Source organism: Amblyomma americanum, chromosome 6, assembly GCF_052857255.1.
Source record: "Amblyomma americanum isolate KBUSLIRL-KWMA chromosome 6, ASM5285725v1, whole genome shotgun sequence".
Lineage (NCBI taxonomy): Eukaryota > Metazoa > Arthropoda > Arachnida > Ixodida > Ixodidae > Amblyomma > Amblyomma americanum.
This window is the reverse complement of record NC_135502.1, coordinates 111797585-111824238: the sequence shown is the minus strand read 5'-3', so window position 1 is coordinate 111824238 and position 26654 is coordinate 111797585. Positions and strand designations below refer to the sequence as shown.

The window sequence follows — 26654 nt, the reverse complement described above, 5'->3', positions numbered from 1 at the left end:
GAGGAACACACCCTCAGCCGCGGCGGATGTCAGTTCACTAGGAAATTATATAGATTAGCTGGGTCATAAGCTAAGGTTTAATAACTGTCTTTTCATTAGCTCGCTATGAAGGTAAGTGGACCCACAAGGTTAATTTGCCTACCTCTGCCTCACTTTGAATTGCACTATCCTGTTTTGGTTTCCATTATCATTTCATCGTTTGGGTTGAACGCCTTTGGTTGGCACAGTGTGGTCATTAAAAGCATATGTATTGTGGTGAATGAATGATTACACCAGCTTACATGTGCAGCTTTTAATTCTCGACGCTTAACTGAAGCAATGATAAGGAACGCTTTTGGAGTAACTTTCTTTTCACAAACAAAAAAATGAAACGTGGTCCATTCCCGGCCTTTGCAACGAACACGTATACTTGCATGTCGTTTGGGACCTAACGTTTCCCACCTACTTTGATTCAGTTGCCGGTGCAGTCGGAGCTGACGACAGACGCTACCCCAAGCGTGCCGTCAAGCAAGTCAGCTTAGCGGAGGACGCCGAAGACAGCCGCCAGGGGTCATCTGGCCAACCCTCGTGAGTGGCGGGTTCCCGGGGGAAGCCCGCTTATTTAGTTATTCCCTGTGCACCTCAAATATCCGTAAAAGCGATATCAAGAGAGGGGTATTCAGTGAGACCAGAAAGCACGTGACGGACCCATCGCCATAAAGAGCTGGGCGGCAGTACATTAAAAGCGAGGTCTAAACCAATCGGGAGCATACACGACAAATTATTGCGGGATGTTTTGGAACTAAAGGTGTGAATGGAAAAATAAAAGCATTAAGTGTTGAGGTGCATGTCCATGTATGCCTGTGCTCTTTGGCTGTTACCTAAAGGTGAGCCTATAATGGCACAGTAAGGCATTGCGAGATGAAACTGAAGACTAAGCAAACTTTCCTCAGGGGTATTCACTCTGTAAAAGAACTTCTTGAGCTGAATTTGTCGCTGGAGTGACACTTTCTCGCCGTATGTGGACGAGACTCAAACTGGAGGTACTGGATTGCAAGTGGAAATTTTCCAGCTGAAAGCAAGAAATGTTCTAGCTGGACACGATTTCCGGTTTAATAATATACCGTAAAAACCGGAATATAGGTCGAACGTTTTTTCAAAAAACCATGGTGAAAAGTCGACCCCCGTCTTATATACCGGTCATTGGCGGAAAAAATACGGAAGTCTTGCAACAATGGGTGGCTGAAGTCAACAGCCTCCATCACCATCGCCATCAGCAGCAGTGCTGCCATTTTGCGTTTTAGTAGATGCAAAGCGGAAGCTAACGGCAATTTACAGTCGCCTTCAAGAAAAACACGATTGAGTACGAGTACAGTGCTCTAGAATATGGGTAGTGGGTTCAGGGAGCGGCCAGCGGTGAGGCGACTTGTGTCGACGATACCAGATGGCGCCACCAGAGCATGGGCTGTATGAAATGCGGCGCGCCGCGCCGTGGATGCGCGCTGTGCATAGAATCGTCGGAGAAATAAGCAAGGCTCTGTCTTTTAAAACAGGTCCTACAAATAGGTGAAGCTGTACACAGATATTGTCGGCGAATCAAGAAAATTAGATGTAGTAGTAGCCAACAGCCGATAGCGCGGTGGTGCGGACGAGCGGCCCCGTTAATGCTTCGCAACGCTGATCGTGCTCTTTTGCAGGTACGGCTCCCATATTTCAACGTTAGTGCATACTAGTATTATCGCCTCCCATAGGAAAGGCTGAGTACAGGGAGAGGAGCAAACATTCTATCGATCATCGGGGTTATCCAGCGGCCAACTCGAAGCTGTCGGCAAACGTGGCCGAGTGTACTCCAGCTTGAGCCATCGGAAGTGTTTTAGTAGAGGGGCGGGGCAACAAGAAATTGGACTAAAAAAAAACGCTTCACTTAGAGACCGTTGTGTGTACAGCGTACTATATGTGAATGCGATAATTTTAAGTGTGGTATGCATGCCTCTGTTTTGTAAAAAGGAAAGGAACGCCGACCAAAAATTGTTGTTAAAAAAGAAGACGCTCTGGCTTCCCTATGGAAGCCTTGATAACTCTGATCAAGGCTTCCGTAGGGAAGCCGAAACGTCTTTTTTTCTAACAACCTTTGGTCGGCGTTCCTTTCCTTTTTACATGAATCTTCTACCTGACCGGACGAGTTTTCGTCGAACTTTAGATTTCATGCCCCTGTTTTAATTGTTGTTTTGATGCATGCATTTTTTTCATCAAAACGAAGGGTCAACTGCCGCCGATGTATAAACGCTCATGAATGCGACAAGATAAAATAATTTTTATAAAACAAAGCACTCCTTTATTCAGCGCTCCAACTATGTATGCACAGTGTGAGACATATTCTTGAATTTCTCAAAGGAATGCCGTGTTTTCTTGTTTGCGCGACTATGAGCACTTGCCCATCTTAGCATGAAGCTTCTTTTTCCTGCGAGCTTCTCGCGACTCATTGATTGATTTAACATAAAAATGCAGCCTTGTCAAAACATAAAACTTGAGAATGCTGACTGTGAGCGCTTCTGAGTGCTGGCTGCACCCTACACCACATGAAATCTGAGATTTTCCCAGCACAATAACATCTACTATGCTGTTACTGCACAGCTTTTCCTGACTAAAAAAAGTTGTGAAAAGGTTTTCCAGCCTTCTCACCATCAAAAAAAGCACACGAGACGGGTAGAGCAACCCTCCTTTGTCGCAAATTGCAGTAAACTCACTGTCCTGGCTTTGAAGGAACATCCAGCTTAGAAAAATCGTCCGGCACAGATGCTTCGTCAACTTCACAAGGGTCTTGGTCGTTCGCCAACACGCTACTCTCAGTGTCAATGCCCGCACACCTCGATTCCATGTTAACGTCGGAAGCATTACTTTGTGGTCTTTTCGCTTCATTAGGATATGTACTTGTGTTTTTCCTCTTTCTAGGTGGTCTCTGTAGCGGTGTTTTCTTTGACAGATAGCTCGGCGCGTTCGGCAGCAAAGTTGGCACCGCATCGGGTAAAAGTTCCGGCTTTCCACGCGGGATGCGGACTTCTTTGCCGTCAATGATGTGTATAAAGTCCCTCACAATGCATGATGGCTCGAAATGTAGCTCACACACACAGCAGGTTTCGTCCAAAACTTTATCTTTTCGATGAAGGTTGCGTTCCCACTGCTTCCGTCGGTTCTCATCCTTTGGCACAGCGAAGAGCGACGGCTGATCGCCTCTCGTCCACTGGTATTCCGTTTTGCAGCCGGGAGCAAAACAATGCCGTTGACGCCGACGATTCGGCATGACCGTAGTCTTAACGCCGCGAACTCACAAAGAGGAAAAATGCACCGCACAAAAAGCAACAAACAGCTGCAGGCAGCTTGGCGGGACTGCTAGCCGCGCGCGCGGGCGCGCCGAGCCTACAGCCCACGCTACAACAGCGCCACCGCTTACATCCGGGACCTGTCGACACTCGCCGCCTCACCGCATCGCATGGAGCGCGCCGGCTCCTGAACCCACTACCCATATTCTAGAGCACTGTAGTACGAGGAAGCTCACGGGAACCTGGCGGTACAGCGCGAATTTGGAGTATCCGAAAAGAGCATTCAGTACTGGCGGAGGCAGAAGCTGCGTATTACAACTTGCAGCAACCAGAAGAAAACATTTCGTGGGCAGACCGTAGTGTATCGAGAATAGGAAGGAAACGTTGCGCTGCGAGCAAGATCGCTGCCTGTGACTGCCGAATGCATCCGCGTGAAAGCGGCAGAGATCGCGCGTGCCTCTAGACTCACGAGGGCGCAATTCAAAGACTCGCCATCCTGGTTGCGGCGATTCATGAAGAGGAGGGCTTTGCTCTACGGCGCCGTACTTGCCTGTGCCAGAAACAAACATGCGGGCCGATTGGTGCGCGATATTGTTAAAAAATTTGCCGGGTGTACATACAAGCTGCATTTAAATGAAATTAAATACTGTCACCATTGTCCAACCTCTCGAGTCGCATTTGTTTCAAAGTAAGGATGTCTTTCGGTACTTTTCCCATTGAAAAAAGATCTTTTTCATTTTTAGAATTGGTTAGTTAGGGGGTCGACCTATATTCCGGTCCGACCTATAGTCCGGTTTTTACGGTAGCTACAAACATGTAGTTCTAGCTGGAATTGGACATTTCCAGCTGAAAGGCATGATTTGATGTTCAATCATTTATTTATTACAGATACCTTAAGCGCCCTTGGAAGGGCCTTACATGAGAGTGCTACAAAGGACCAACTTCTTGCTTCCGACAGAAGCTATATTACTGTTTTCAGCCAATGTTCTGCAGAGACTTTCCCTGAAACAGTCCGTTAGCAGACATATGCTAATAAAGCAAAAATAATAAAGATGTCGTGCTACCCAGCTAAGAATCAGCAGAGCTTTGGGCAGTTTCATGGCTGTAAGTTCTCAAATATTAATAACTAGGGATTATGAAAGGTTTGACGTTTTAGATGATAGGATTGCTGTTTTGTTTTCTGTAATAGAATGTTGTAGAAGACACTTGATTAGGCTACAGCTTAAATGTTTTTTTTTCTTTGGCACGGAATTGTAAAGTTCTGTCAGAACCGCTGTATTCGATTCTATGCAACAAGCCACGCTTACAGCAACTATCTTGTTATGAAATGCAGCCTCACCCGAGACGTCTTCCAGTGGGTCCCGCTACCTGAGACGGCAGCGAAAAGCGATCAAGTACATGGAATGCGAGGAAAACTCAAACGAGGAATACCTGTGTGAGTTGTCTTCAAAAACCGGTTCCTGGCTTGCAGAACGATGATGGGAAATGCGTGCTTCGTTGTAAATGAGCCTTTAAGCAGAGCTATATAGTAAGTAATGAACATTAGAAATGCAGTATGGTTTGTCTACAACGTCGGGTGCTCTTGGCTACTTACATGCTCCACACTAGGAGTGGCCAGTTAGACAACGTCTTACAATGCTAATGTCTAGCGTACAGAAGGCGTCCTGTTAAGGTTTCATTTTATCATGGCATAATGAGCCTTGGACACCCAGACGCGCATATTTCAGGCGCAGTTTGAGGGCCCTTCAGTCGGCGAGCATTGCATACAAAATGTCAGCATCCTCGCACCCTTTCTGAAACCACAGCCTGGATACTCTGTAGTTTGCGATGACTGCGGAATGGACTACACCCTGGTGACTGCCCCGAACACGGACCATTGACCCACGTCAAGGACGTGGAGGTGAGTGCCAAGCACTTGTACTTTGGATGGTGATCATACAACACTGTCTTCAAACTGCGTTCGCGCCGATGAAAACTTCTACAGCGAACTTGCCCAGCGGAGACAGTGGTGCTTAAAGACCATGCGTTCATCTTAATGGAGCTCTTGACTATGGCAATTCCCTCTCCCTCCTTTTACCGCCTGTTGCATTCTTGTGTTGACAGCGTGGTTCGGGTTCCCGCCTTGAGCGACACTGTTAACTGCGCCTTTCCTTTTTGACCTCACCAGCATACAACACGTGCACGCCTTTTTATGATTTCAGCTTGTTTCAAAGACTGCCGCAGTCAAGCGAACGCAAATGAAAACAATTGTAGAGTCAAGAACTTCAGGTCCAGAGAATATGAAAAGTGTAATCTGTGCATTTCCAGTGCTATAAAAAACATTAGCCACTGGCATTGCAGGGAGTCAAACTGAAACGCTGTTTGCAGGTGGAGGCCGGGGACCCGCTTGTTGCCAACAAAACCCTCCCCGAGGGCATGTCCATCTGCCGCTATACTATTAAAGGGGCCCAGTACGGAGTGCTCGCCCTGAAACCACATCCCAGGAGGGTCTACTTTGGTCCATACGAGGGTTTCAACGTGGAGGACAACGCAGAGGACAACGGCTACACCTGGCAGGTGCGTCGGACACAGGACCTCTTAAGAACCATTGAGGCAGTGGTTACAGAACTTGTCTTTGTACTTAGCGACAGCTGTTAGATAGTTACAATATATATATATATATATATATATATATATATATATATATATACAGTCTTTGTGTTAGCGAAATATCTGCCTAACTGAAAAAGCACGGCAAACAGTTTTTTTAATGGTGTTGTGTGCAGCGCACTTTGGTTGAATTCAGCTTCGCAAGTCATCACTGTGAACATTGTTGCTGTCTTCTACAATATAGCTTTAGGCTAAGATTGGCCAAAACCATGCTTACAGCATTCTTTTGTAAAATTCCTTCGATTTTTCACTCTTTCAGTATTCATGACATTTGTTGGCGCAAAATGACTCTTATTGCGTACGTCATAGAAATGAAATGTTCGCAAGACTGGTCAGTTTCTTTGCACTCGAGGAACAGAATGTGGTGCTCAGGAGCACAGCCCTTAAGGAATGAACCCCATTCGCTTTGTAGCTATGCACTGACAATCCTCACACGAACTTTAACTTGCAAAGCAGGTAATATTATTGACTGGAGGTTACAAAGACTCGAACCACATTTCGCGATCTTTGTTTCGTTCTGATTTCTTTTGGTTCTCTCATTGGGGTCGTCCACAAAGGCATAGGTCATTGGGAAGTCATTACCAATGACAAGGGACTAAAAGAAATCTTCTAAACGAAATGTAGTAAATATACGACCCCTTTTTATAGTAGCTTCCAGCAGGCTTGCGATGGCCAGGGGAGACAAAAGAAAGAAAGCTTCACAAATATGTCAGATAGTTTCATGGCGTCCCTAAGCTAAAGGTGGGGACAGAACGCCAAGGCGATGTTCTTCCCGGCTTGTCCGCAGATTCGCAAGGATGGGGAGGTGTTCCTGGTAGGCGGTCGTCCGCTGGACAGATCCATCTTGATGCGATACGTGAACTGCGCGGCCAGTCCGCAGGCGCAGAACCCGGTGGCCTTCATGCGTTACAGCAACGTATACATGCCGGATACCCAAGGCCGTGGGCGCTGGCAAGGAGCTCTGTGCACATTAGATCGCCATGTGGTCGAAATTTATTTGGACTTCTCCTCTACACCATCTCTTTCTCTTATTTTACTCCATCTTTCATACCTTCCCTCTTGGTATGGTTTTGATGCCCACTGAAAAGTCAGTGCGCCCTTTCCTTCTCTCAAAACCAATTTAAAAAAATTTTTTTTCTCGCTTTATTTTTGGCATACTTCCTGGCTACGTTTAACTGCAAAGGAAATATATCCAAGGTGCTAGGCTGTAGGGCACAGTATAGAGCATGTGCTAACTACAACCTGTAAGGCACAGTACAGAGCATGTGCTAACTACAACGGTGAACACTGTAAGAAAGGAATGAGCATTTTCAGCTGGCCGTGTAATCCATGAGTGCATTGGTGCACTGTCTTGAAAGGACGATAATGCTGCATGACTAGGACAATCTCCTAGTGTGTACCTGTTCAAGAAAAGAAGCTGCATCTGCCCCAGCCTGACGCTAACATATGCCATGAGAGTGTAAGCTACTGATCACAAATTTTAAATTCACTAGAGCAAGTTTGGTGGTTCTTAGAGCTTCGCCTGCTTGCAGGTCGAAAGTTGGCAGCGTCTGTGGTCCTACCTTACCTGAAGCACCTTGTGATGTTGCAACCACCGTGACTCTTTGTACACAGCTGTGTGCTGCTGTGTCGCAGGCATGTACACAAACAGTTTGCTTTTTTTTTTTTGGTCCACATAGATAATTTATGGAAGGCTTCATCTGTAGTAGAAGTGCCCAGTGGCACCTAAAGAGTTTGGGCAACAGCTGTCTTTATTAAGTTAAATTTAAGCTTCACTTTCCTGTTTGCTATCCATTTGCAAGAGCTGTAGCTTGTACTTTTCTGAGGTTACAGTAGTCCCTGTTCTACCATTTACATGACCTCTCCACTTTGTTGATTGCTGCTTGTAGGGTCTGTGATGTAGCTGTAGGCCAGCTTTGGCTTGGCAACTGAACGTACCTATTGCGGCATTCCTGTTGGTTAGTTACAACTCATTTAAGTCTCTGAACTGGCTACTACGGTGCTACTCCTTATCTAGCCAGGACAAATTGGTGGCACATGTCTCTATTTCATTCTTATGTAATTACAAGCTGGTGTAGTAGTTGCCACTTGCCCTGCACCATCCAAAATGCCAGACGGCCTCAACGGTTCATGTCACGACGGACCAAATTTACAACCAGAGGTGAAGTTATCTTACTTGCTACTTAGTTCGTTCAGTTCATTCCATTGTGTGCTCAAAGGCAATGGCCAACTCCCAGACAACAAAGAAGGGGCAGTGATAGCTGTGTGCTCTTGTGCTCCCACTCCACTCGCATAAGCACGCCTTTTCCAGGTTCCACCTACATCGCATGACAAGTAGCAGGTTCTCAAGAGCACCCTCTCTGGCATGCGCGTTTGTTACGACTCTGGTCTACCGGGTAACTCCTTTAGCTAGCAGGAGAATGGGTGTTCTGGTGTCACTACATTAGAGTATTCACCACCAATGCAATGCAAAGCAAGAGCTGCTGGTAGCTGGCAGAGACCGCAACCTCTTTGTTATTACTTGCTCTGAAAACGCACATAGCCCACAAAGAGTCCCCGTGAAAGAACTGCGAAAAATGTCCACGCAGGTGATGTTTAAGTCACAGCTGCAGAAGAACAACGTGGAGCACCAGCTGCGGAGGGAGATCGAGATTCAGTCTCACCTCAGGTGAGGCTGCTGTTTCATATTGCACTGCATGGCACTTGATGCATGAAGGTTGTTGCACCGCTTGCTGCATTCAGAACAATAACTGAAACTGAACACAAGCAAGACAGCCGACACAGGCATCAACAGCTTGGAATGGCGGGAGTCAGGACCGATCATATTTCACAGAATGGAGAAGCATGAATAGGTATTGAAGCATTAGATCTTGCTGGTGTTTAGTGGGTTTGTTGCTACAGAGTTTTGTAGCGATAGCTACATTACGGTAGCATTTCGAGCCTTCAGCGTGGCGGCACCGCCACACTGTCACGTGGTTGGTCAGGTGGTGCAGAGCAGGTGTCGGCGGAGTGGCACCGTGGCTGACCACATGGTTCATCACATGGCTGATCACATGGTTCGTCACAGGGTTGGTCACATGACCAAGTTCCACTCGGCCAGCTGTAGGTATCGCGTCACTCCAGGTTTAACCAGAGTTAAACCACCGCCAATTTTTATTTCCTTTCACTGCTGTTGAGAATAAATCATTTTTTTAGAACGGTAGCTCGGGGCTACAGAACATTGCTGTTCTAGTAGTATGTGTAACGCATTCAAGGTTTGTGAAAGCTGTCAAAGTAAAGCAAGGTGAACAATAGTATGTCACTAGCTTATTCCTAACGGCATTCTTGAGTGAGATTTAGTTCTGAGTCTTCCTTCAGAAGCCGCCGCAGTAGCTAAGTGGTTATGGTGCTCGGCTGCTGACATGAAATGCACACGTTCGATCCCGGCCATGGCAGTCACCTTTCAATGGAGGCGAAATGCTAGAGGCCTGTGTATTGTGCGGTGTCAGTGCATGTTAAAGGACGCCAAGTGGTTTAAAATACTGGAGCCTTTCATCACAACATCCCCCATTGCCGGAGTCTTTTTGCGATATTAAACCCCATGAAGCCGGAGCCTTCCTTCTGACGTCACGCCCCACTTGTTTCCTGAGCTATTTTGGCATTGACTCCCACACACACGGGGGCATACATGCTTGCTGCTTTTGTGTTCAAAGAAGCGTTTGAATTTGGTGTCATGAGTTCTTTTGCGAGTGCATTGCTTAGTGGTTTGGTCACCACACTCTAAACAGAAAGGAGTAAAAAGGGAGCATGCTAGAGGACAGCTTACTTCTTTTTTACTCCCATACAGGAGTATTCGTGTTGAGAGTGCACTTGTGCTTTGAGTGCACAAAGATTCTTGTATTGTATGCCCTTGGGCATTTGCTATTTTTCGATGAATGCGTTTGGCCTTTTATTTTATTTGGTAAGTGTGGTGCTTTGTTTTTGAAAGGTATCTGAAATTTCCTCATTAGTATTACTCATTAGGCCAGTCATGGGAATGCCATGCTGTTCGCACCAAACTTTACCATTGTATTAAACCTGCTGCATGTTGCTGCAAATTGGAGTTTTTCTGCAAAATTGGTTCATTTCTGCTGCCAAACTGAATTTAGCGCTTGGAATGGCTGCACCCAGGTTCCTTAGCTGTAACTGTATGCTAGCTGCAGAGGTAAAGAACTGGTGGAAAATGGCGTCCCTGATGCAGGCACCCAAACATCCTGTGCTTGTACAACTGGTTCCACGATGAGACACGTGTCTACCTCATCCTGGAGTATGCACCCCAGGGGGAGCTGTACCGCCACCTCACCAGAGCAAGGAGATTCACCGACCAGAGAGCTGCGACAGTAAGCACTCTGCCTGTTTCTGCGCCACTGTGATGTCTTCTAGGTGATTCCAATGAGACAAAGTGCTGTTAAACTGAACTTTTTTACTTACAATACATACTTCCATACAGGCCCAGTATTGTTGTTCGCTGTCTGTTGTTTCATTTGCCTCTTGTTTCAGATTCTATGGTTTCGGGCTTGCCAGAGCTCAGCCTAGCTTGGCCGTTTGTATGGGGCCCTCTCTGTTTGGAGCTGTATCCTGCACCCACAACGAACGAGGCTCTGCTTTGTGTTAACCACTTGCACTGGCTTGCATCACCACAGAGTGTTATCAGATCAAAAAGTATAAATAGAAATTAGCTTTCCGACAGTGGTTGAGGCTTGATGTGGAAACAGCTGCACGCAGAGATTTTCGTATACATTGGAGGTGACTGTGGTTCGGATTCTTCTTGAGCCCTTTATAATCTCCTGTTGCATAGCTTGTGCATATTCTCCGAGCTTGTGAACTGTGCGCCATAATTAGTTTCCATAGCCTTATTGTTGTGGACAACAGTCATAACTATGAGGGCAAATGAGCCCCAACTTCAATACTGACGGATGACAAACGTAGGAAGGGCGTGAGATCAGGGAGTGACTACAAAACGTATGACCAGGGCAAAGGCCAGCCAGAAATGAAAATAGGCAGGGTGCGGTGCGTATTTGCCTCCTCATGCAAGCACATGCAACACCCTGCCTCATCTGTGGGAGATTCTTGGTTTCAACTGCACCGCCACCAGGCACCTGTTTGATGAGCACAGGCATACCTTGGCTTTGTGGCCACTTTCTGTGGAAAAGAATCACTTGAATAATGTGCACATGCTGCCTGTTTCTCTTCCAGTGTTTTGGCAGCAACTTCGCAAACAGTGCTTTTGCTAAATGTTAACAGGGAGCATGGTTTAGACAGCTCTTTGTGCATTGTTTTTCTTACACTGTAGTGTGTAGGGACTTTTTTAGGTACTCATCATGACCCTGATAGACTAGTCCATGCTGTGCAGTATGAGGTAAAAGCCACCACGACATACTTGGCGGTGCTGTGCAAAACAGCGCAAGGTTGCCTTGCTCTTGAGGTTCTTAGGGGCCCGTTCCTCTTGTGCAGTACATCTACCAACTGTGCAACGCTCTCAAGGTCTGCCACAGCCAAAAGGTCATCCACCGGGACATCAAGCCCGAAAACCTGCTCCTGGGAATCAATGGCGATGTCAAGATTGCAGACTTTGGCTGGTCCGTACACGCGCCCTCTTCTAAGTAAGTGTATCAACCAATTTTTTTTCTACTTGCAGTCTCTTTTCTTTGTACCTAGGGGGTCGGTAATGGTGAAGGAGACTCTATTCCAGCCTTGTTTTGTGTGAATCATTGCTTCTCCTGTTGTGCACCTGGCACAGCAGCGCAGTGGCCATAACATTTGGCTTCTGAGCACACAAGCTCTTGGTTCATCTCCAACCATTGCTGCTCCATTTCAACAGATGCAAAGTGCAAAACCACCTTTGTATTGAGTTGTGGTGCTCTCTAAAGAAATCCCAGTATTTGAAATCAATCTGGGGCCTTTTGCTGTACTATGTCATAGCAAATGGCAGTTTTTTGGCACGTAAAAGTTAAAACACATTAATCTACTTTCACGCCATGCTTCATCAGTGAGCTACGCAAGTGATGTCTCTAAATTTCAGTGTATTATGATAACCCAGTTGAACATCTTAATTACAAGATGGAAAATAATTGAGGCTGATTATGGAATAGGTTTTTAAAGCTGGGTTCAGGGTGTATGGTGATACTCTACTTTGCTGACAGCCACGCATGCCTATAGTATTGCCACTAATCTTTTTACTCGTTATTTGTTTGTTCTTCAAATCTGGCAGCACATGGCTTTATCACTTTGTGATGCAAGACGTGACCAGATTCATCTCGATTGATCGCATCCAGGCAGAGCCAATTCTGCGTTGTTCCAAACTGTTGTGGTAACTTTGCACGTCATATCTCCGAATGCGCTATCAGATTTAAATACAGCACGACCAAGAGCTGCGGGCACACCAACGACCACTGAGCATATTTGCTGCTTTCGCCACCGCCGAGTCATTCGGTTCATTGTGGGCACAGGTCAGCCCAATAATAGTTTCTTTTGGAAGCTTTCTTTTACTGTCTTCCTCACTGCCTGGACTGCCTTCACCACTACATGACAATATCATGCATTGCATTTCCATCAAGAGCAACATTGTTTCGGAAGGTTCCTACGCATTCTTTGCTGGTACAAATGTGAAAATTTGGCATGGCACAGTGGTTATGGCGCTCGGCTACTGACCAAAGAGACACGGATTCGATCCTGACAGCAGCAGTCACATTTCAATAGAGGCGTAATGCTACATGCCCGTGTACTACCCTCCACTACGGTAGCTCGCAGCCAGAGTCTCTTCGGGCTGTTAAACCCCATAAAACCGTAAGGCTTGTTTAAAGCAGATGAATAATTGGGTGCAAAATTCTGTTGTCATAAATATGATTTATTTGAAGAATTTTATGCAGCTGAAGAAAGTACGGTAGGAGATCAGCAGCAAAACTAAAAAATTTCAGGGTTTTAACGCAGCTAAAATGCGAAAGCATGTGTTTCGCCTGACTGGCTCATGGTTTTCCTTTGCTGGGTCGTTGGCACGTCTGGCAACAAAATTAGAACCGGGTAAATCTCTGATCGAGGTTAAGCTGATCTGATCTGTTCGCGCCGCAGATGGAAGTTGATGAAGACGAGGATGTGTGATGCACAGCGTGCGAGTGTGGTGCAGTTTAACAGGAGGCGTGATAGGCTGCGATGATAGCATAGTGCCATCATGCACTGGTCAACGAAGCTGATCTGTTCGTGGCGCCATGTGTTCGAATCCTAGTCGTGGCAATGTTCACTTTATAATTTATTTATTATTCTATGCTCTTGGCACCTACCTACGAACATAGCTAGATCTTGATCGGGATTTACCCATCGGAAAATGGCTCGGGTTTAATTTGGTTCTACCTAATGAGACGAGCAAAAGACAGGCCTCCATCCCTCCGCAAAGTCAAGCCCCCAACAGCTCCGACTGAAGCGAGCGCGGCGAGGCACTCGCTATATACGGCTAATCAAGTATTAATGTCATGTGGTACGGTGGAGGCTCGGCGCGGGCAAAGCTCGGCTTCAGCTGTGGCCAGTCACATGTTATGACATCAGGCACGTGAAGCCTGGCTGGAAAGTGGAGCTTTCGTTTCAATATGTGATGGCTAGCCTTTTTCTCTAAAACTAGAATTTTGTTTAAATTAATGGTCAGCCACACAAGACTGTAATACCTTCTAGGCAAACAATGCGAGATATATTTGTTTATTTTGTGGAAGAAGAGTGCGGGTTAGCGATATTGCTCCAGTTACGAAAGAGCTTCGGGTATACCGTAAAAACCGGAATATAGGTCGAACTTTTTTTCAAAAAACCATGGTGAAAAGTCGACCCCCGTCTTACATACCGGTCATTGGCGGAAAAAATACGGAAGTCTTGCTACAATGGGTGGCTGAAGTCAACAGCCTCCATCACCATCGCCATCAGCAGCGGTGCCGCCATTTTGCGTTTCAGTAGATGCAAAGCGGAAGCTAACGGCAATTTACCGTCGCCTTCAAGAAAAACACGATTGAGTACGAGGAAGCTCACGGGAACCTGGCGGCACAGCGCGAATTTGGAGTATCCGAAAAGAGCATTCAGTACTGGCGGAGGCAGAGGCTGCGTATTACAACTTGCAGCAACCAGTAGAAAACATCATTTCGTGGGCAGACCGTAGTGTATCGAGAATAGGAAGGAAACGTTGCGCTGCCCGTGACTGCCGAATGCATCCGCGTGAAAGCGGCAGAGATCGCGCGTGCCTCTAGACTCACGAGGGCGCAATTCAAAGGCTCGCCATCCTGGTTGCGGCAATTCATGAAGAGGAGGGCTTTGCTCTACGGCGCCGTACTTTCCTGTGCCAGAAACAAACACGCGGGCCGATTGGTGCGCGATATTGTTAAAGCATTTGCCAGGTGTACATACAAGCAGCATTAAAATGAAATTAAATACTTTCACCATTGTGCAACCTCTCGAGTCGCATTCGTTTCAAAGTAAGGATGTCTTTCGGTACTTTTCCCATTGAAAAAGATCTTTTTCATTTTTAGAATTGGTTAGTTAGGAGGTCGACCTATATTCCGGTCCGACCTATAGTTCGGTTTTTACGGTATATTCTCGGCAAGTAAATCCCAGATTAAATAAGAGAACGTAACTCCAAGAATGGTGTGCTGCTCAACAACTTTGATGTCCTATCTGCCGCCTTTAATTGGGCACTCTGTAGTGAATCCTTTACTTCAAGCTCAAAAAAGCATGGCTTTTGTTTTTGGGGGATTAAATCTTAGCTGATTTGATTAATGACAGTCATTTTGTCATGGAGTATCCTCCTGTGTGTGCTGTGTTAGGAGAGCGGCAAGAGTTCTAGAATTACCCTTGCATGTAATGGCTTCCCTTCTTGGTGCATGCACAGATGCCAGCCGAGGCTGTGCTCTGCTAAGAGAACATTGTGTGAGCCTGTGATGTGAGCATTCACAACATCTCTGCCTGAAAAATGCTACAACAAAATTAGACCTGAAAGAGGGGCAACGCTACCGGGCTTGCCGTATTTTTCAGTCTGCAAGTTGCACCTGTGCATAAGTTGCGCCCCCTGCAAATGGCAGTTTTTCTCAAAAAGCCTCACACAAGTCTCACTAGCACCACAGTAGTGGCTGAGTGGTTGAGCATCCTGCTCACATCTGGGAGGTGCGAGGTTAGATCTCCCGTGCCGCCCTATACCCACCGGTGCTGCAGTGGATACAAGCTTTCCCTTGGCCTGGTGCTCGGTTAGTAAGTGGTGAAATTCTTGAAAAATGGGTCTTTGACCCCACATTGAGTAATCGAAAATACCCTGTGCCATGGCGCTTTTTGCCATAGATGCCCTTGCACCATAACAATCCATAATCATCAAGTCTCACTAGTGTATAATGCACACCTGCTCATTCTGTGAGTGCTATAAACATACTGAGGATCCCTTCGTCGGAAAGTGTGATGAATATACCTACTCTTGCGGCAGCTGCCATGTGCAGACGATCTTCGAGCACTGGCCAGGGTGCTTTCTTCCTATGGAGTGCTTTTTCTTTTTTTTTTAGCTTTGTCAGCTGGGGTGCTCTTGCAGGTTTGCACCTGCAAGGTTTGAATTACGCCAGTCCTGGGTAATATTGCTCTTGTCAAACAGTCTCCCTGCTTCCCTGATCCCATTCTCCAGCACACATTCAATGGCAGAGAACTTGAATTTTGCATCGTAACTCCTTCTCCTCTCAGGCGGCGTGAAAAGGAAATGGTGCAGTAACTGTCCTGCTTCATGTTGGATACCTCAGTTGCGCCATGAGGGAAGGAGGGTTGGAGTGAAAGAAGAGAAATGGGTGCTGCGGTGGAGTACTTCAGAATAATTTCGGCCAGCTGGGAATCTGTAGTGTGCCCTCTGACATCGCACAGCACACGGGCACCATTTGTGTTTCGCCTCCATCGAAACGCGGCCTCCGCAGTTGGGTTCAAACACAGGTACTCCGGCTCGGTAGCTGAACGCCCTAACCCGTGGGCCACCGCAAGGTGCCATCACATTCAGTAAGAAAGAACAGTGAGTGAATGAGTGAGCAATTTGATGCCGAAAGGGTTAGGACGCCAGACTGTGAAACAATGTCCAGCAAGGCACTGAGCTTGCGCTTGGTGCCGTCACTGGAGGCCATCGTGTCTATGTCTAGATGTCGAGGGCAGAGGTGTAGTGGGCTGAGAGGCACTGGTTTCCTCTTCATGTTAGTTGCTGGTCATGCCAAAAGATGGCGTGTGGCAGTGCATGATTTTTCAAGGTATATGACTCACGGATGGAAAATTCAGAAAAAAAGCACGACTTACACACTCGAAAATAGAAAAATGTGTTATGTGCATGCACATTCTTGGTGCTGTACATGTGCAGTGCTTGGTAGGCAACAACATCCATTTAGCACAGTCTCTCCGGCAGATATATGCCATAGTGGCCCAGAAGATATTGGGATTCGATGCTAAATTGAAGGTGGAGGTGAGTTGCTGCTCAGGGGCCATTCACATCTTTTGCTGTGGCGTGACAGTTGCACTGTTCAGTTGGTGACATGGAGGCCTCTCTGCTGCATGAACTGTAGCTAATTTACAGACTGTACAGCTCTGTTGAACTACAGCAGTTTGCCACGTTTTGTTACAACACAGGCTGTAGTTTAACAGTAGTAGTTTAACAGTGCAGGTTGCTGGGCTGTAACCATTTGCTACGTGGCCTAATGCACTCCATGTTTAACATGCAATGACATAAATTTGGTGCAGCTGGCATGCTGGGTAATGCTGGTCCAGTGAATCAGCTGCTATACAAAGGACATAAAAGTGTATGAGATCGCCCAAAGGTCAACTCGGTTATAGTCAGATGGTCTGTATAGCCTTAATGGTATGCCTGATGGTGCCAGGGTCTATGGACATTGTACTAAATCGTAAACTTCAAGCCAAGTGAGGATGAACAGTCAGCTAGTAGCCAGTCGACGATGCAACTCGTGCTAACCACCTCTGTGACCAAGCCCGCTAAGCAACTTGATTCTATTGGGACAGCACTCACCGACACCCTGCACAGCCTGAAGTGCAGCTGTGCCATATTAATGCAAAGATGGGCTTCCAGCCATTCAGTGTTATGCATGGTATTGCAACCCTTCACTCCATGCGAGCAGCCGTTAACCAGGCTAGTCGGCAAGTGGGAAGGCATTGGAGCCCCCTATACAGCAAGGTTGACTCATTGAGGGCCGGAAAACTTGCAATGATATGACCAGCTCTGGGAGCGGACTGCAGTTTGTGAGCCTGAAGATTTCACTCTGTTTGCAGGGCTGCACTAGTGCGACAACACACTTGTTTCCTATGTCAGTGTCTCTCTTCTAGAAAAAAACTAGACATCATAATTATTTGGAATTATTCGGAATTATTGGCAGCATCGCTTGGGTAACCTGGATGGCGGGGCTCACCAGAGTTGATGTCACACTCGCCTTGGGTAGAACCAGGTGAAAATGACCACAGAGGTGTTGATAAAATTCAAAAATTAATAGATTATTAGTTCATGCAGAGCTCACATTTGACTCTTAATGCTCTGCTGTGAAGTCAATTATTCATGGTGCTGTAATGTGGCACCACATCCAGATAGTGGCCGCCGTTGTTATGGTGAGTAATTAAGATTTTATACCTGGTAAGATTTTACAGGAGCCTGGCTTAAACTTCATTGACTTCACTGATATACATGTCATGCTGAAGAACTATGTCTGTTTATTCTCTAAGCACTGGTAAGAAAAAATATATTTCTGCAAACATTATATTTTAAAATGTTTGCATCGCTGAATGTTTGCGAATCCGCCTTCTTCGTCTCGGGCACGCATTCGGGGCAGTAAAATAAGCAGATGATAGTCATTTCATTGGCAGCTACATTTGCTCTAAGGGGTCTAAGGAAAAGCTTTATCAGTGGTTCTGCCAGAAAAACCATAAATGAGCAATCACTTATTGTTTTTACAGGTCTTTAATAAATTCAACCATTGTTGCAGGCCAATGCTGCTGGAGGCTTTAGTAAGCCATTTACTATCAGGTGTTTCTTTCGCTTTGATACAAAGAGTAGCCCAGAAAAGGAAAAAGTGGATATCTGCCCAAGTGCAGGCATCAAACCTGAAATCCTTGGCACGGCAGCCCAAGGCGTCTCGACCACTCGACCAAAACTTTGCATGCAGTGCATGTAAATATTTGCGACATGGGAGGCTGTTTCTACATCATTCATGTTTTCTCTTCTTTTGGCCTTTTCAGGAGCCAACAGCTGCACAATTCATGTTTATTCTGCATAAAGCTTGCTTGTTGGCCTTATTACAGGAACTCTCATTAGGTAAATTACAAAGCCATAACTTTTTATGATCGTGCCCTGTGAATTGATAGTCAATTCTGGTTATCTGAACGCATTTATTCACTCTGAAATGAGTATTTATAGCAACAACTTAAACTCACGAAAGTTGTTAGAAGGCAAACTACAGTTCAAGTTGCTGGCCGCCGTGGTGGCTCAGTGGTTATGGCACTCGGCTGCTGACCAGAAAGACGCGGGTTCGATCCTGGCCACAGCGGTCGAATTTCGATTTAGGCGAAATTCTAGAGGCCCATGTACTGTGCGATGTTAGTGAACGTTAAAGAACCCCAGGTGATCGAAATTCCTGGAGCCCTTCACTATGGCGTCCCTTATAGCCTTAGTCGTTTTGGGACGTTAAACCTCCTTAAGCCTTAAGTTCAAGTTGCTTGTCATCTCACAAACGGGCCTAAGAGACTTTTTTTGTCCACCCCTTTGACAACCTGCCTTGCTAACCTCGGAGTAGTCGCCTTGTTCATGCAACACGTGTGGCCATACCTAGACATGTAGCAGCTTCGAACCGTAGTTCAGACGCTATGTGTTCAAACAGTTGGGTTTAGTGGGTTTTCGAAGGTTACCCTATTCTAATGAAGCTTGTACTGTAGGTTTTTCTCTTGTTCCTGATTACTTCCGTTAAGCTTGGCAGCCATGCGGCATTTCATTTCGTGGCAAATCGATTTTTAAAGTTTGTCATTTCCATAGCCTCGGTTCAGTTGTTATCTGTGGGAAACACTGCTTTTTCGACGTCTCAAACATTTTCAGCACATTCATACGTGCTCCTCTCTTATTTAACAAAATTCTGAGGCTTGTACTAGGTCGTCTTAAGCATTGTATCAAAAGACTCGTCATTTCCAGTCACAACTGCAGTTATTCAGCACGCGTATGAGTGCTTTTCTTTTCTCGTCTCTGGCCGCGGGCTGTGTTTCAATTTCGATTTGCTGTTTCCGCTGTTTTAAAAATATTCCACTGTGTAGTTTCAAAAATGGTTTGTGGTGGCCTTCGAGAGCACTCGAAGGAATGTGACGTGGCTACCAACTTAACATGTTTGTGAAGACCCACCTGAGTTGCTTTTCAAAATTATGTTCGGGTAGTAACAAGGTGCTGGCTATTAGGGTATCGCAGAAAAAAATGTCTCACTGCCGTCGTCGCCTCCAGTAAATCTCTCATGCGCAGTTGTAGCACAGGAAACTCTATGCTAAATTGAGTTTTCGCATGGCGTATATTGCGACCACTTGCCAGCAGCGACTGTGCCACGTGCTGGCAATCTGTGCATGTGAAGAGCCAGGACTGCAGCTGTGAAGTCAGCTGTGTCACAGTGAAATGGAACACATACCGAGAAATTCTGGACTAGTGCATTTTTCAATGGGAAGTTCGTGAACTCAGTTTTTTCATATAGTAGGATTCCACTGTAATAATCAATACCGTATTTAAGTGCATAATTTGCGCACTTTTTATTCAGAAATTAGGGCTCTAAGAAGGGGGTGCGCAAATTAGGCATTGATTTCGCAAGCGCGACTTAAAAAACTCCACAAAGGTCATAACTTGCAATATAGGTATAGTGTATGTTGCTGCGTATATGTCACCACCCGGACCCGCACCCTACGCTGGTCGGCCCCCGAAAAAAGTTCACTCTAAATGAAAGGCCACGCGCACCCCCCCTTGCAGGATGGCATGAAGGTGCACGCACGAAGCTGAGTAAGACGCTAAAACAGCGTCATCACTTGCGGCCCAGCGAATTGTTCGGTAGTTCCGGATTCCGTAAGTTTGCTTTCGCAACTTCGTCCGGGAAAGCAACCGCGAATCAATTACCACACCACACAATTCTTTAACAGTACCGCACGAGCGTCGACCAAACCGCTTGTCGGCGCCTTATCACGGCGCGGAGCTGAGAAGCCAGCGAGAATAGCCACGTGCGCACAAGTTTGCCGACACAACGATTGTCGTCTATGGGCAAACTTGTGCGCACGCGGTTATTCTCGCTGGCTTCGCCGCTCCGCGCTGACAAGCAGTTTGAAACTTGCCGTATAGTTGTGATATCCCATCGCAAGACACGACCGAACACCCAAGCACAAGCCGTCAGAGCCACCAAGAAAAGCGTAGCCGGCAGTCGCATCAGCCAAACAAACAGCGGTGTTGGCTCTTCTATCAGCTGCCAATCCTCCCTGGAAGCGCTGCTGGCCGTATATCAGTAGATCTCCCCTCTACAGGCTTGTATTTTTTGCTACATATTAACGTTTTCGCTATCGTCAAAAAAGACCCCTATTTGTTTTCTGTGGCAATCTGAACTACTCTATGCAAGCGATGGACAATCTTAAAAGATAATTTCACTATGCATGAAAAGAATGGACCATTTTGTCAACATTTCCATAACAGTACCTTACAAAATTTGACAGTTGCCTCAAAATTAAAATTGATGTTCTAGAATTTTGGACTTGTTCGACGTCTGCAGGATCATGTGATTGGCGCTCCACAAGCAGCATTAACAGTGGTTTGGGGAAAACAGTTGCACAACTCTGCTCATAACCACATAAGCTCTCACCAAATTTGGGAGGTGTGAGGAAAAGCAAACTTGTCGACAGGAGTCATTGAGGTGAAGCACCCAGCACACATTGTCAAGAGAGTTGCTGCAAATGTGGAAAGAACGTGGTGCAGGTTGTTGATAAAGAGAAGTCATTGAAAGAAGCCGCGAGGGGTAAGAAAGGGAAAAAGGACTGATGGGCAAAGAACTGGGGAGTGCAGAGCACGAAGAAACGAAGCAGAGGAAACGTCTGCCGCGTGAAAGGTCACGTTCATTAACATGCGGGAGGCTTCCCGCAGCATGTTGCAGATTCCTTATTTTTCATTCTTGGAATTTTAATCTTTCTGCTACAAGAAATTGGAGGCTTTAGCCATATATTTCTTCAGCATTTTTTTTTGTTTGCTGGCTATTATCAATCATTGATGCCACCAGTAGCTACAGGTGGCATCTATTCCTATGGCCAGCCTTTAACTCGCAAGGTTCAAAGGCCCCGTTCGACAAAAACCCCGGTGTCTGTGTCTGTGTGACTGGATCATCCTGACCTGGTAAAGAGGGTAGTGACACAGAGAAGTAGTTTTGCTGAAAACAGGCGGTCAAGCGGAATTGGTAATTAGGGTCACGAATTAGTATTACCAGTTAATATGGACAATGATGTGTAATAAAGTAGTTTGTTATAGCAGCAAATGTGTCGATGTCTGTGAAGCAATCATAGGGACATTTTAATGCTATCAAGTCATAGTCGTAAGGTGAGCGCAAGTGTCCTCAAAGTATTTTTGTGTTGGCCATTGTGTAAGGCAGCATAGTGTCTTGATCATTATCGGCTGTTGTATTGAACCATAGCTTCGGGCCATGTTGGTAGCATTTTTCCACGGTGCAAGATTTATTCATTAGGTCTCCAAGGTTTCAAATAGTTCTGAAGGTGCACTGCTTAACCCACAATTGAAGAGGGAATTTAGTTGACTGTTCCTAATGTTTTAAAATGTTCTAAACCGCATTGTCTACACAGAAGATTCCCGCAGGGAAATATGCATGGTGTGCTCATGTCAAAGTTTTGTATTTCAGTGCTTGCCCTCATTTCAGATGGTCGACATGTATTTCCGCCATTTTCGTTAATATTGAGCATAGGAAGTAACAGTGCAGAACCCCCTTGTTTTTCTATCTACATTTAGCAAATAGCCTTCTGTCATTGCCACAGAATTGCAATGCCATTCTCTTTTCTTGTTCTGTTCCGAATGCCCTTCTGTTTGTGTGGTCTGGCCAATCGGCCAGTAAGACTTATCCTCTGGCAGCAGAAGCAAAGAGACTGCTTTAGCATCCTGTCATGCATTTAATTGCGGTTCATAGGCCTTTAATTGTGGTTCTTGCAACCCGGTCTGCAGGCGAGCGACCATGTGCGGCACACTGGACTACCTGCCACCAGAGATGATCGAGGGCACTGTGTACAATGAGAAGGTTGACCACTGGGCCCTGGGCATACTCATCTACGAGTTCCTGGTCGGCAAGCCGCCTTTCGAATCGGAGACCACGCAGGAGACGTACCAGCGCATTCGTAACGCAAGGGTCCAGTTTCCACCATACGTCAGCGCTGATGCCCGCGACATCATTGGAAAGGTGAGCAAGGTTGCCTCTGAGCCAAGTGATGACTTGCACAGGGGACATCTAGTGCACTCCCGTGATGGCAGCGCTATGTGCTTGGGGAAACTGAACTGGCACATAACGATACCTAGCTGGGAAGTACGTCCTGGTGACATGCTGGAGACATGCTGCACTTGGACACTTGAAGTTTATGGGCTAATGCAGTGACCAAATCGACTCTGCTGTGTCGGTAAGGAGTTGGAAGGTTAATGTGTGTAAGGAGTGTAGACATAAAATTTTTGGTTGCCTATCTTCTTCTTTTTAAGAACACATAAAACATTGGTATGCATGGATCATCCCAGTGCATTCGGCAACAACCGCAAAATAGTTTACAGTTGAGTTTCTTTTCTTATTTTGTTTTGGTTTCAGTTTTAACAGCCGAACTATGGCTGTCATGAAGGAGTTCAATATAGGTCACCTGAGGCATGAAAAAACTGCGATATAGTTTTCTCTCTCTCATTTTAATTCACTGCAACGTTAAAGCCAGCCTGTCTCCAGAGCGGGAATCGCAAAGAAAGATGGAGCAGATATTATATCAATGCTTTTATGCCTCATGTGACCTGTACTGACCTTTGACATCGCAGCCATCATTCCACTGTTGAAACCGAAGCATGATGTGACGAAATTCAGTTATTGTGTAGCAGTCACAGTCATAAGAGAATACCACATGTTACCGAGAATACCCACGTATGCTGTTGTGTTATGTATCCTTTCAAAGAATACCCTCAACCAGAATTTGGTGTCTTTTGCAGATTTCTACAACCTAGAAGGGGCGCCTCAGTTTATCTAATGTTGCGGCATTGGGGACGTTCGCTTATAGCTTGCCTACCTAATATTGCGCTTGTTTTAAAATTTGTCTGTAAATTCGTGCTTGTTTGGCCATGCTGATAGCATCATGGGAGCCAAACATACCCGTTTCTTTTTTCAACTGTTAACATAGTAAATGAGAGACAATGAAAAAATCGCCATCTTGCATTTGTAAACAGGCAGCTTGAAAGTGGCTCGGCAGACGGCTAATATGCGCATTGTAGAGAATCTGAGACCAGTGACATCAACGATGAAGGCTGATGTACAACTGGCAAGTGACAAAAATAGAAGCGTATTTTTTGCATATAGCACTACAGGTAAGCAAAACTTAGAAATTGTCATGGTGCTTGCTCACAAAACAAGCTAGAAAAGTTTGCCAATCACGGCCGCCTCAGCTTTAACTGATGGAACTATGCCCTTTTGCATTTCTTCTGTCTGGTAATCTAATACCCATGTGCTTTCTAATTGTGCGCGTGCGCGCAAATGTGGGTGGCTGTGTGTGTGTGAGATCGCCTTTTTCCGTACGCCTAATGTCTCAGTTTAGTCTCCTTTAAACGTTTAAAATTCGCACAGTAGCATCAGAAATCCAGAAGGAAGTTTTTGTTTTTTGGACTACATGTTCCTGGCTCATTCATCTGGGCGATGGCAATTTTATTGGCTTTTATGACAAGCTGCAAGTTGTGACAGCACAAAGCTTTGCACTTGGAGACATTGAATGAGGAAAAGTACTGCAGGAGAAAAATAGCATTGCGCTGCACTCAGATGCGTGCAGTGCAACACCAGGCCTTCTCTTTATTTTTGGAACCATAAGTGCAGCCCTTTCTTGCCATCCTGTGATGCGTATTCTTGTACCTCGTGCGCAGGCCTCTAAGTTGAACCTGTCAAGAGTGAGCCATGTACACGTTTTGTTGGACTGCGCAGCCGTGCGTTATTGGGGACGAAATATTAATGACCACTAGAGCCACACACACGCAAAAAAAATTTCGTTACTTGACTTGTTCTTGGACAGCATTGAAAGCTGGAATTGGAAGAAGATTGTGGTGGTCACTTGCACAAGCACCGACTGGACCTCTCAAAGAGCAACTCCGAGGGCTTCTCAAGGTTCCTATATTCACATAAAACAATTGCTGTAGATTCCCCTCGCCACATGGGTCATTTCCACAAAGTTTAGCAGCAATGTGTCATTTCGTGTGATTTCCACGGGCAACACTATATTTGGGATGTCGCAGACATTGCCAACACATTGACTTATACTCGCTGCACAAAATTTTCGCACTTTGTGTCAAATCATCTGAGGCATTTTGTGCATGGGGCACCGTTCAATCACTGTTTCAGCCATTTAACCTGTGCACAATTTTTTTTCAGGAATGTTTGTGACGTCGTCATGGAGTCGAGGAGAGTGCAGTCTTTGGCCATATAGTATTGGTTTCAGTTTGCTGTTTTAATATAGTTCCACTCGATATACTGATAAAATGCTTTGCTATGCTGGAGAAACGGGACTTCGAAGGATATGATGCAATTATGAACTCGGAATGTCCAAGTCTCTTAGAGATGCCTGCAACCCACTGGCTGAAAACAAATTGCCAGCTTACGCCACGCATGTGCAATTCGTGTTAGCCACAAAAGCAGTCAACAGCTAAATGTGCACACCTGCTGCATCACATGAGCAGTTGGTGCCTTGCTGAAGCGGATTGTGCCAGTAGTGGGAACTGCAGTGGCCACATGCATTTGTTTCCCACCAGTTGTGTAGCGGACAAATTTTGGTATGCTTCCTAGAGGGCACCACATTTTCATTCATTCATGGGAAGTGCTTGTTGTGTAGCGGACAAATTTTGGTATGCTTCCTAGAGGGCACCACATTTTCATTCATTCATGGGAAGTGCTTGTTGTGTAGCGGACAAATTTTGGTATGCTTCCTAGAGGGCACCACATTTTCATTCATTCATGGGAAGTGCTTGTTGTGTAGCGGACAAATTTTGGTATGCTTCCTAGAGGGAACCACATTTTCATTCATTCATGGGAAGTGCTTGTTGTGTAGCGGACAAATTTTGGTATGCTTCCTAGAGGGCACCACATTTTCATTCATTCATGGGAAGTGCTTGTTGTGTAGCGGACAAATTTTGGTATGCTTCCTAGAGGGCACCACATTTTTAAAAAAATGTGGACTCTAAATTATTCTGGGGATTCCAAGATCCCCAAGCACTTCCCATGAATGAAACGGGTCTTATTCATTTGATAACATGGGAGTGCTTGCACTCAGCATAGTCTTCCTTTTTCTTTTTTTCAACAGTTGTTGAAGACACGGCCTGCCGACCGAATTTCCCTTGATGAGGTACTGAGCCACCCCTGGGTGACCACAAATGCAGACACCACTGTAGAGTGCAAGACACTGTGAAGAAAGAATACGCCGGGAGCCCACCTGCACATAAATACTGTACATGCTGTGTGTGCAGCATATTTTATCTGACAGCCCCAACAGAGCTGTGCTTTTTTAATAAATGCTTTTATTTCTGACCTTCCGGCTAAAGTTTGATGCTCAAGGTGATGGTCTAGCTGTGTGTTCACAGATGAGCTGTATCAAGCCATGCAGCTAGAAGGGCTGTTTCTTCCTGCATCTGGCTCCTGGTTGCCGTTGTTGCACCTTGGAATCTCCTTGAAGGGCTCTAATCAACCTGTGGTCGATGGTTTTTATACTGTAGTAGTTCGGCATCATCCAGGGAAGCAAAATTTCTTATCCTTTCAACGGATTTTCTTAATCCATTCATTCCACTTGTTGTTTCCATCAAAATTAAATGTTTTTCTGCCTAAATAGTATATCCATGTCTCAATTAAGATAATTTGTTAACTTCTGAGTGCAAAATACTGGTGGTTTATTTTGCAGGGATGTGTAAAATTTCGTAAAATGTGTCATAATTGATGCAAATAGCACCATCAAATTCCCGTGATTTATCAAGTAAACATTTGGATGACCATGGAAGTTTTAATTTCTATTTTGAAGGTGCACGTAACACTTCAAAATGCGAAAGAAAATTGCTGTTTTTACTGGTGGCAAAATAAGTCTGCACGACAATGGTGCCTGACATGCTACCCCTCTCACTGTATTTTGCAATATTATTTGCAGCGTTCACTATATGGCATTAAAAGAACCACATTATTTACGACATGAAGGATGCAAAATTCACCTGAAACAAAGCAATCGCTTCTAGGTGCGGCACACTCACTAGAAAAGCTACAAGTCCCTTTGCACACGATTGTTAAGCAGTTTCATTACACCACTATCACCAGCCCTCTACAAGACGGCTTCTTTCACAAGCTGGGGCAGTAAGCATCTGCAAGCAAAATTTCAATGGTGCAAGAGCAGCTCAGTCGAAGAGTGCAGTAGCTAACATCTTTTTAATCTACAGACGGTGGAGACAACTTG

General features: G+C 45.7%; 1 protein-coding gene across 3 annotated transcripts; it reads left to right on the top strand.

The window, feature by feature from the left end:
- Positions 1-1356: 1356 nt before the first annotated feature.
- On the top strand, positions 1357-25748 carry LOC144093995 (aurora kinase A-B-like). 3 transcript variants are annotated; one of them, XM_077627818.1, is made up of 9 exons: positions 1357-1676; positions 4633-4734; positions 5121-5199; positions 5667-5855; positions 8537-8616; positions 10168-10306; positions 11421-11569; positions 22171-22402; positions 25524-25748. In XM_077627818.1, exons 4-9 carry the CDS (start codon positions 5715-5717, stop codon positions 25626-25628), a joined length of 846 nt encoding a protein of 281 aa, XP_077483944.1. In that variant the 5' UTR covers positions 1357-1676; positions 4633-4734; positions 5121-5199; positions 5667-5714; the 3' UTR covers positions 25629-25748. The 3 variants fall into 3 exon arrangements, with proteins under 3 accessions (XP_077483944.1, XP_077483945.1, XP_077483946.1); XM_077627819.1 differs by having other exon boundaries at positions 5105-5199; XM_077627820.1 differs by lacking the exon at positions 5121-5199.
- The last annotated feature ends 906 nt before the right edge of the window (positions 25749-26654 follow it).

Coding starts and splice junctions, on each gene's coding strand:
- LOC144093995 (XM_077627820.1), top strand. CDS start 5,715: ATGTCCATCTGCCGCTATACTATTAAAGGGGCCCAGTACGGAGTGCTC. Junction 5,856..8,536: donor ACAACGGCTACACCTGGCAG/GTGCGTCGGACA, acceptor ATGTCCACGCAG/GTGATGTTTAAGTCACAGCT. Junction 22,403..25,523: donor CCCGCGACATCATTGGAAAG/GTGAGCAAGGTT, acceptor TTTTTTCAACAG/TTGTTGAAGACACGGCCTGC.